The sequence below is a fragment of the Hypanus sabinus genome, unplaced genomic scaffold (genome assembly GCF_030144855.1).
Source record: "Hypanus sabinus isolate sHypSab1 unplaced genomic scaffold, sHypSab1.hap1 scaffold_487, whole genome shotgun sequence".
In the NCBI taxonomy this organism is placed as follows: Eukaryota; Metazoa; Chordata; class Chondrichthyes; order Myliobatiformes; family Dasyatidae; genus Hypanus; species Hypanus sabinus.
Window position 1 is genome coordinate 226295 of NW_026781357.1, and position 11167 is coordinate 237461.

Genomic DNA, 11167 nt, shown 5'->3' on the forward strand with positions numbered 1-11167 from the left:
TTAGCTTGAGGATTAGTATTTCTGGTTTAAATGCATTGTATAAAAGATTTTCCTAACTCATATTTTTCCAATACCTTAAATAAAAAATCCCATTCCAATCTATTAAATGCTTTTTCTACATCCAAAGCAACTGCCACACTCATTTTCTCTCTTTTTTGTGCCAAATGAATTATACTAAGTAACTGGCTTATATTATCCATTGATTGTCTGTTTTTAATAAAACCTGTTTATCCATATGTATTAATTTTGGTAAATATTTAGATATTCCTTTAGATAAAATGTTGCTATTATTTTATAATCTGTATTCAACAAAGAAGTAGGCCTATATGATGTTGGGTTTAAAGGATCTCTATCTTTTTTTGGCAGAACAGTTATAATCGCTGTTAAAACTGCATTCTTTGCACTTGATATATTTCTTCCATAAAAGGAGGAATTAATCAATCTTTAAACCTTATGAAATTCAGGAGGAAAACCATCTTCTCCTGGGGATTTATTACTCTGAAGTGATCCTAAAGCTTCTTCAACCTCTTTTAATGTAAAGGGCATATCTAATCCTTTCTGTTCTTCCAAATTTAATTTTGGAAGGGTTATTTATGATAAAAATGTATCTATCTCAGTAATCGTATTTTGTGATTCTGATTGATATAGTTCAGTATAATTTCTTTTTAGTTTCATTAATTTGTAAGTGACCTTATACACACTTGTTCTAATTGCATTTATTGTTTTAGAAGCCTGTTCTGTTTTCAACTGCCAAGCAAGAATCTTATGAGATCTTTCACCTAATTCATAATATTTCTGTTTAGTTCTGATAATTACTTTTTCTGTACGATATGTCTGGTGTATTATATTGTAGTTTTTTTTATTTAAAATTGTCTTCGTTTTTCTTCAGTCATATATCTTTGAGATTCTTTTTCTAACTTTATGATATCTTTTTCTAATTGATCTATTTCTGCCAAATATTCCTTCTTAATTTTAGATGTATAACTTATAATCTGACACCTTAAATATGCTTTCATCGCTTCCCATAATACAATTTTATCCTGAACTGAATGTAAATGTGTATTAAAAAAATTTGAATCTGTTTTTTCATAAAATAACAAAAGTCTTGACGTTTTAATAAAATTGAATTAAATCTCCATCAAGAGATCGATTTCTCCTTATCCATCATTATCATTATTATCAAGGGGAATTATTGCTTTATATTCCACACTTTTCACTCTATCTTGAATATTTTTTGATAATAAAAAAATCAACCCTTTAGTAAGTTTTATGTCTATTTGAATAAAATGAATAATCTCTTTCTCTTGAATTATTTTTTCTCCATATATCAATCAGGTTTAAATCTTTCATTTATAATAAAGTTAGTTTTATTACTTTTGATTTTGTAGCAACTTTAGTTGACCTATCCAAAACTGGATCTAAACAAAAATTAAAAGCTCCACCTATTAATATTTTATCATGTGCATCAGCCAAGTTCAAAACAAAACTTCTTGTATGAATTTTACATCATTTTCATTGGGTGCATAAATGTTCATACAAGTCCATAATTCTGAAATAAATTGACAATGTATAATCACATATCTCCCCACAGAATCAATTACTACATTTTATATTTTAATTGGTAAAGATTTATTAACCAAAATTGCAACTCCTCTTGATTTTGAATTAAATGAAGCTGCAATGACATTTGCAACCCAATCTCTCTTTAATTTCTTATGTTCTGTTTCTGATAAATGTGTTTCTTGTAAAAAAGCTATACCTACTTTAATTTTCTTAATATATGTTAAAACTCTTTTTCTTTTCACAGGTCCATTAAGTGCATTAACATTAAAACTTAAAAAAATTAAGTAAATTAATCATTCATAATACATTGGGAACTCTTTGAAATTCTCCATGTTGCTATGAGTCTCTCCCCAACCAACCAGGCAAAAAAAGAAGACTAATAGAAGAAAGGTAACTTATATATAAGGAAAAAAACCCAAAATACTCCCTCACTAATGTTGCGAATAAAAAGAACACAACATTACTTCCCCCCCCCCCACTTACGGGTCATGGCAATCGCCATGATTGTACAAGTGAAACTCGCAGCCATCGATCAGGAGCTCCTCCAACTCCCTCGCAAAAAAAAAGAAAATATATTAGTGAAGAAACAAAAGAAAATAATTAATGTCTCTGCTCCCAATTCATACTCAACTATTTTTTCCCTTATAAATGTCTGTCAAGTCCAACCTTGTTTCATTCTTCTTCATTAGTCCACTTCATTTCTATAATTCTTTACTCCTCTTCGTGGACATCAGGTAATTCTTATACAAGTTTCTCTGCTTTCCGGTAGTCAACGAAAAATCTTCTTTCTTTGTTATCCAGAAAAATTATCAATTTTGCTGGGTAGCTCAATAAAAATTTATAGCCCTTTTCCCAGAAATATTTTTGCACTGGATTAAATTCCTTCCGCCTCTTCAGAAGATCGTAACTTATGTCCGGATAAAAAAAAACTTTTATCTTCTATTATCAATGGCCCATTTCACTTTTTAGCACCTTGAGTAGCTGCCTTCAAGATCACTTCTTTACCTTGCTCCCTTAAGCATTTTATCAAAATTGATCTCGGATTTTGATCTTGCTGAGGTCTTGGTCTTAAAGCTCTTTGTGCTCTTTCAATTTCAATTACTTGGCTTCCTTCTTTCATTTCCAAAATTTTCGGAATCCATTCTTGAAAGAATTTTATTGGATTTTCTTCCGCTGTACCCTCCATAAGACCAACAATTTTGATATTATTTCGTGCACTTGAGTTTTCAAGCGCATCTATTTTTTCCAACATCCGTTTTCTTTTTATTGTCCAGGATAGATTATTGTCTTGTATCTTATCTATTCTTTCAGTATTTTCTTCCACTTTTACTTCCTTTTCTTCAACTTTATTATCCATCTTCTTTTGTTTTTCCACCACATTATCGAGTGTGTTCTTCATCCTTCTTATAGCTTTTAATTCATTTATAATATATATCAGGATATCTTTTATGACTCCTTTAATCTCCATTATCTTTTCCTCTTCTTCTTCCTCTGAATCTCCCACAGAGTCTGACTCCACTTCCGATATACTTCCAGGTTCGCTTCTAGCCGTAGTTGGGATTTGTAGTTTTGTTACTTTTGCTGATATCTGTTCATGCATACTTGTTTCTTCGCGCATGCATTGTTCTTGCCGTTTCATTTAGAGACCGCCGACGTTGCTGCAAATTCCTGTCCCGCATCAACAGAAGTGCCATGCACTTCGCTTGGAGGAGATCCAACTTGAGTCCGAGGCTTCGCCGATACGGTTAGGCCTTTTCCCACGCCGATTTGCGCAGTCTTCGAAGTAGTAGCTTTCTTCTGTTTCGGTTTTGGAGCCATATCAGAAGATAATACTGAATTATTTATAAATAGTTTCTAGTAGATATTTGTTAACTCTTCTTCATTTAAACCTTATTTCATTACTTTTTACGAGGGAGCTGGATTCCCAACGTCTTGATCCTATGGCAGCACGCGACGTCCGCAGATCTTATTGAATTTTTGAAGAGGTTACGAGGAAAGTTGATGAGGGTAAAGCAGTGGAGGTTGTCTATATGGAGTTCACTAAGGTCTTTGACAAGGTTCTACACGGATGGTTAGTTAGGAAGGTTCAATCTTTAAGTATTAATATTGAAGTAGTAAAATGGATTCAACAGTGGCTGGATGGGAGATGCCAGAAAGTAGTGGTGGATAACTCTTTGTCAGGTTGGAGGCCGGTGACTAGTGGTGTGCGGCAGGGATATGTACTGGGTCCAGTGTTGTTTGTCATATACATAAATGACCTGGATGATGGGGTGGTAAATTGGATTAGTAAGTATGCTGATGATACTAAGATAGGTGGCGTTGTGGATAATGACGTCGGTTTTCAAAGCTGACAGAGAGATTTAGGCCAGTTAGAAGAGTAGACTGAAAGATGGCAAATGGAGTTTAAGACTGATAAGTGTGAGGTGCTGCATTTTGTTAGGACTATTCAAAATAGGACAATCATGTTAAATGGTAGGGCATTGAGGAATGCAGTAGAACAGGGTGATCTAGGAATAATGGTGCACAGTTCCCTGAAGGTGGAATCTCGTGGATCGGGTGGTGAAGAAAGCTTTTGGTATGCTGGCCTTTATAAATCACAGCATTGAGTATAGGAGTTGGGCTGTAATGCTAAAATTGTACAAGGCTTTGCTGAGTCCAAATATAGAGTATTGTGTACAGTTCTGGTCACCGAATTATAGGAAAGCAGTCAACAAAATAGAGTACAAAGAAGATTTACTAGAATGTTACCTGGGTTTCAGCACCAAAGTTACAGAGAAAGGTTGAACAAGTTAGATCTTTACTCTTTGGAGCTTACAAGGTTGAATGAGGACTTGATAGAGGTATATAAAATTATGAGGGGGGTAGATAGAGTTGACGTGGATAGGCTTTTTTCCCATTGAGAGTAGTGGAGATTCAAACAAGAGAACATGAGTTGAGAGTTTGGGGGTAAAAGTTTAGGTTTAACACGCCGGGGAACTTCTTTACTCGGAGAGTAGTAGCTGTGTGGAACAAGGTGGCAGTAGAAGTGGCAGAGGCAGGTTCGATATTGTCATTTAAAAAAAAAATTGGACAGGAACATGGACAGGAAAGGAATGGGGGGTTATGGGCTAAGAGCCGATCGGTGGGACTACGTGAGAGTATGCATTCGACACGGACTAGAAGGGCTGAGATGGCCTGTTTCCGTGCTGTAATTGTTATATGGTTATATGTGAGGTGATGGACATTCAGATGAAGTAGGACTTGTACAGTGAATGGCAAGGCACTGACACGTGCATAGTTCACTAAAAGGCAGGATTGTGAGAAAAAAAACGCGTTTAGCATGCTTGCCTTTATCAGCTATGGTGCAGAGTGTAGGAGCGGGTGATTATTTGCAGTAATATAATTTGTTGTGAGACCACTTTTGGAATATTATCTACAATTTTGCTTACCCTGTTATAGGAAGGACGCTGTCAAGTTGGAGAGGGTGCAGAAGAAATTTACGAGGATGCTTTCTGGACTAGAGGGTCTGGGTTACAGTGAGGCTGGCCATGCTGGACCTTTATTCCTTGGAGAATGAGAGGTGACCTCAGAAGTTTAAAATCATAAGGGGGTATTGATAAGGTAGATCGTCATTATTGGAGAGTTGGAGAGCACGAAATGAAAAGTCACAGAGAGAGGAGAGGAGGGGAATAATTGAAAAGAGACCTTGGGAACAACCTCTGTACACTAAGGACAGTGAGTACCCGGAAGAAGTTACCAGAGGAAGTGGTTGAAGTGGGTTCAACTGCATCATTTAACCGGCATTTGGACATGTACATGGAAGGGAGAGGCTTGGAGAGTTATGGACCAAACTAGACATGTGCGACTAGCAGGGAGGATGCTGTGGTTGGTATGGACCATTTGAGCCGAATGGCCTGTTTAGCCTGCATTACTCTAGTATTCCTTAATTCTAAAGTGACACAAGTTGCATCCCAGTGCAAATACTTTTACTTGTACACATCGTTCTGCTATCAGTCACTGGTGTCTTTTCAGGGCTCCTGGCATCCAAGGGTTTACACATACACATTGTGGATCATGCTAACTATCTGCCCTATTCTGCTGTGAGTTAAAATACAATGAAAATCAGATGTTTGCAGTAGCTATGCTAACACGTTACCTTCCCTGCACTGCCTTATATTCAGTTACTAATCAATGGTCAATAATACATCATCTTCCATAGTATCAGTAACCTGTGAACTCAATCTGAATGGTGAGCGAGCTGGGAACTTACTCTTCAGAATAAAGGTGGGGGTGGGGAATTGGGGAGAGGTGATTTGATAGAGGCGTATAAGCTGGTAAGAGGCATAGATAGAATGGAGAGGCAACAACATTTTCCCAGGGTGGAAATGACTAATATGAGGGGGCATAATGTTAAGGTGATTAGAGAAATGTATAGGGGTTTGTCAGAAGTATTTTTTTTTAACAAAAAGAAAATGGTGGTTGTATGGAATGCGCAGCCTGGGTAGTGAAAAGGGCAGATGAATCAGTGAGATTTAAGAGGCTTTTAGATAGACACATGGATGAAAGAAATGGACAGCTATTTGAGAGAGTAAGGATCAATTGATCTTTGAGCAGATTAAAAGTTCGGTGCAACATCATGGGCCAAAATCCCTGCATTGTTTTATATTGCTCTATGTCTTGCCCAGCTCAGTTTAAGCCCTGAGAGGAGTGACGAGAGCTGTGAAGCGAGGTGCAATAAACCCTTTGGAATCATATACCTTTAAGGCCCAGAAATAAACTATGCGATTTTCATTTTAATGACAGAGATGGTATCCGATAGGTAGATTTGTTTTTCTGCTGGGATGGAATGCTTCAGGTCAATTAAACTTTCAGCAGCGTGTAGGGCTCTGCCTATTCCTTACCTCACCACCATTTTGGGGTCAATATTACAAAGCATTAGTGAACCTCATTATAGTTTAAACTTCCCATTCTTCTAAAGCATCATGTAAATGTAAAGTACTTTGAATTAATCCATATTTTTCTCTACTTCAGGTGAAAGATGAGCGGACATTGGCGATTCTATGAGAAAGTAGTGCTGGGTGTTGTTATTACTCTGCGATTGTTATTCGTGTTCTGGGATAATGACCAACGTCGAGAGATTGATGTTGCAGAAACTGTTCATCGCAATGATCTGCCCAAGGTTGTTACTGGTGATGCAACTGAATCAGTGCTCAAGCCAAAGTGCCACGCGAACACGACATTGCTGCACCTGTCCTCATTTCATCAAGAGAAAGAGCACATAAAAAACTTCTTGATGTATAAACACTGTCGAGAATTTGACATGATTCAAAATGTTCCAGACAAATGTGGTGGTCGAGAAGAATCTCAGAATGTCTTCCTGCTCCTGGTCATCAAATCTCACCCTTTAAACCAGGATCGGCGGGAAATGATAAGGAAGACCTGGGGCAGAGAACGCGAATTCAATGGGGTCCTAATTAAGAGAGTCTTTATTTCTGGTGTCTCTCCTGACCAAAAAGAAAGTAGGAAATTGAATCAGCTGTTAGCCATGGAAAACAGAGAACACAGAGATATCCTACAATGGGATTTCTTGGATACCTTTTTCAACCTCACCCTCAAACAATACAAGTTGCTGCAGTGGGTCAGTGAATTTTGCCCCAGTGCTAAATTCATCTTCAATGGAGATGATGATGTATTTGCCAATACCGATAACATGGTTGATTACTTGCTAGACATGAAGGTTCACCAACACCTGTTTGTGGGCCGTCTCATTTATGGGTTTGGACCCAAACGCCAGATGTCGAGCAAGTATTATGTGCCAGAAATAGTGACCACCATTAAGTCGTACCCACCATACATTGGTGGAGCGGGCATACTTATGTCTGTGTATACAGCTCACATCATTTTCCACATAGCCCAAGACCTTGAACTATACCCCATTGATGATGTATTTTTGGGGATGTGTCTGGCCAAGGCTGGACTAGCCCCACACTCCCATAGCGGATTTAGGACAGCTGGAGTCAGGGTTCCTTCAACCCAAGATGAATCCTTCAATCCTTGCTATTACCGTGAGTTGCTGCTAGTGCACCGTTTTCGGCCCTTCGAACTGCTACTGATGTGGGATGCGGTGCATGATGCTAATCTGAAATGTGTTCGTTCTCCCCAGAAGTCTGCATCCACGGAGAGGACCACATGAGTCATGAGAGGATGTAGCAACTGTTGGAATGTAATGCAGTTTGTGCACATGTGTTAATCAGTTGTTTATGCAATGTAAGAGGTTTAATTCCTAAATTCTATAGGAGTATACATTAATTCATAGAGTTGGTGCCTTTCTACATTCTACAAATATTTGAAAAGCTGTTAGGTGTCATCACTCAGCCTAATTATTAATGCACCCATAATGACATTACAATATTGCCAGGAGCACCACAATTTAAGTCAATTGTAAAGTTATTCCAAGTGAGCAGTCCTTGTTGCATTGCGTGCACATAGGTACAGCATGTTCACTTGGGGCATTTGTATAATAAGCCACCAATAAAATTTTTAGTAACAGTTATTTCTGTGTATTTTCTTCTTGCCGTTTCTTACATGACACTTGCAAAATGTGAAAGAGACAAATGTATTTCTTGGACTGGAACTGTGAGAACAACAAAGAATCTAGATCTGAAATTGTCTCAGGGTTGGAGGAATGGAGAAACTTATGGTCATCACTTCTGTACTCAAATGTCAGCTTGCATTGTGTCTGTGTAACTACATATCAAATAAAAGCACACACGCAGGAGATGGCTTGAACTGGAGTATTTACATTGCAGAGAGGGAAAGAGATCAATGAACATGTGGGGACAACAGATCAATATGCATACATAGACGGCAGTCCATATGTAGTGCGAAGGGGAGTGGCATTAGATTTGGCAGGTGTCATGTCTAAGACAATGTACTCGGTTGCCAGTGTCATGTTGCTTGTGTTGACACGGTCATCACTGAGAGGTAAGTCCGGTAGCTTTCACTAGTGGCCAACCTGGACATCGGAAATCTGGAGAGGAGGGAACTTCAATAAGGCTCACTGTCCGAGGGGCAATAGAGCAATCGGTGACCAATCAACTAGCGGCCAATCGGCATTTGGGATTGATTAGTAAGAGCAAATTAAAGGAAGGTGGGGCAAACCCAGTGGCCGTCTTCTGAGTAGAAACATAGAAAACCTACAGCACAATATGGGCCTCTCGGCCCTCAGAGCTGTGCCGAACATGTCCCTACCTTAGAACTACCTAGGCTTTACCCACAGCCCTCTTTTTCAAAGCATGTGACCATCCAGGAGACTCTTAAAAAACCGTATCTTTTCCGCCTCCAGCACCGCCGCCGGCAGCTCATTCCACGCACTCACCTCTCTCTGTGTAAAAAAAAACTTACCCCTGACATATCCTCTGTACTTACTTCCAAGCACCTTAAACTATGCCCTCTCATTCTAGCCATTTCAGCCCTGGGGAAGTCTCTGACTGTCCACACTATCAAGGCCTCTGTCAGGCGACCTCTCATCCACCATCGCTCCGAGAAAAGGCCGAGTTCACTCAACCTATTCTCATAAGGCATGCTCCCCAATTCAGACAACATCCTTGTAAATCTCCTCTGCACCCTTTCTATGGTTTCCATGTCCTTCCTGTAGTGAGGCAACTATAACTGAGCACAGTACTCCAAGTGGGATCGGACCAGGGTCCTATATAGATGCAACATTGCCACTCAGCTCTTATACTCAATCCCACAATTGGTGAAGGCTAATGCACTATATGCCAACTTAACCACAGAGTCAACCTGTGTAGCAGCTTTGTGTGTTCTGTGGACTCGGAACCAGATCCCTCTGATCCTCCGCACTGCCAAAAGTTTTGCCTTTAATGCCATATTCTGCCATCATAGTGTAGGGACTGCGGTCTGCAGTCAGGTACTCAGGATCACTCAGCATAATGTTGCACGAACATTATTAGCAAAACACTCCGACACAAGACGGGTTTCATTTTGTTACAGACAGAAATGCCAGTTTGGTACTACAAGTAAATTGCATTTCCACATCAGTGGAGAAGTGTGCTGACACCCCTCGCTGTCTGTAAAAGCTGTGACGAGATGCTGAGGTGTATTCAATATGGACTGTGCCTTTAAAAAGAGAGAGAGTTGGTGTACATCGATTCAGAGAGAGAGAGAGAGAGAGCACGGAGCAGCTCGTGAGTCGCCATGGTTACGTAAGGGCGGGGCTATATAATGGGCAGCTGGCGTTCAGCATGTTTGGGATATATTCAAGGTCAGCCTGCTTTTCACACTTTTCTCACAGACACACGGAAGACACGAACAGAAATACAGAGGAAATAGACACTGGATGAACGTTCAGTGCCCAGGAAAGGGTGGGTTTTGATCGCAGTGTCGGAAAGGGGTGGCCGGTGGAATGTTATCGGTGCGTTTAACCTTTGATAACTTTACTGCGTGAAGGCGGTACTCTTTTGTGTGATCACAAAACTTTAACAGGACTTCGGAATGCAACTGAACGATCAACGACATCAGCTTACTTGGAAAACAAATCACCTCTCTCTCTCTCTCTCCTCAATTCTACTCTTAATATCGCGAAATGAACTGACGTCATTCCTATACCATCGTAAGACTGTATCATTTACCACCTAAGCTGAAGATGTTTGAGGTTTTATATTTACACGCTTACATATGCATAAACTCTGCTAATCTGTTTGGTTTATCTGGTTTTATATTACGAGATTACGTGGATACTGTTAAGTAGTGTTTTGTTTGATCGAGAGTACCGTATCTTGCTATAGTTAAGTAAGTCGATTAATTATTTAAAATTATTTAAATTAATTATTAATTAATTACACCTTGCTTTTCCAGACTACTCTCAATGCGTTGGATAATAAAGTGCAGGAGAATAAAAAAAAAACAATAGACCATATATATATTAGTACCGACCGCTGGATGATCGCGATAGCTTTGCTTGGAAGGGACTTGCCAAGTATTATGTAATGATGAATTGTCCTCGGTGTTGAGACTATGCTGGTCATGGGGTATGAAGGGAAGTATCTGGACAAACAGGAACATTAACGATAGTCAGTATGGGCCAGTGCGTAGTAGGTCATGTCTAACCAATCTCACAGAGCTTTAGGACGTAGTAACCAGGAATGGTGTTGACAGCAAGGCAGTGGATGCGTCTGCAGGGACTTCAGCAAGGAATTTGCAAGATTTACACGGAAGGATGGTCGGGACGGTTCAGTCGCTTGGCTTTCACGATGAAGTAGTAAATTGGATTAGCCATTGGCTATGTTGGGGAAACTAGAGTGTGGTAATGGATGGTTGTCTCTCTGATTGGAGGCTAATGGAGAGAGGAGATCCGCAGGAATCGTTGCTGTGTCCGTTGTTACTTGTAATCTATATCCACGATCTCGATAATAATGTCGTTAACTGGATCAGCAAATTTGCCGATGACACCAACATTACGGATGTAGTTGACAGCGAGGAATACTCCCGGAGCATGAGGCGGGATCTGGACCAATGGACAAATGGCCTGAAAAATGGCAGATGGGATTTAGATCAGACAAATGTTAGACGTTGCTCTTTGGGCGGACCAGCCAGGGTGGGTCTG

General features: G+C 39.5%; 1 protein-coding gene across 1 annotated transcript; it reads left to right on the forward strand.

Annotated features, from left to right (window-relative positions):
• The first annotated feature begins 6580 nt into the window (after nucleotides 1-6580).
• LOC132389157 (N-acetyllactosaminide beta-1,3-N-acetylglucosaminyltransferase 3-like) lies at nucleotides 6581-7735 on the forward strand. Its single transcript, XM_059961616.1, has one exon. The coding sequence runs from the start codon at nucleotides 6581-6583 to the stop codon at nucleotides 7733-7735; it is 1155 nt and encodes a 384-aa protein (XP_059817599.1).
• Nucleotides 7736-11167: the final 3432 nt, after the last annotated feature.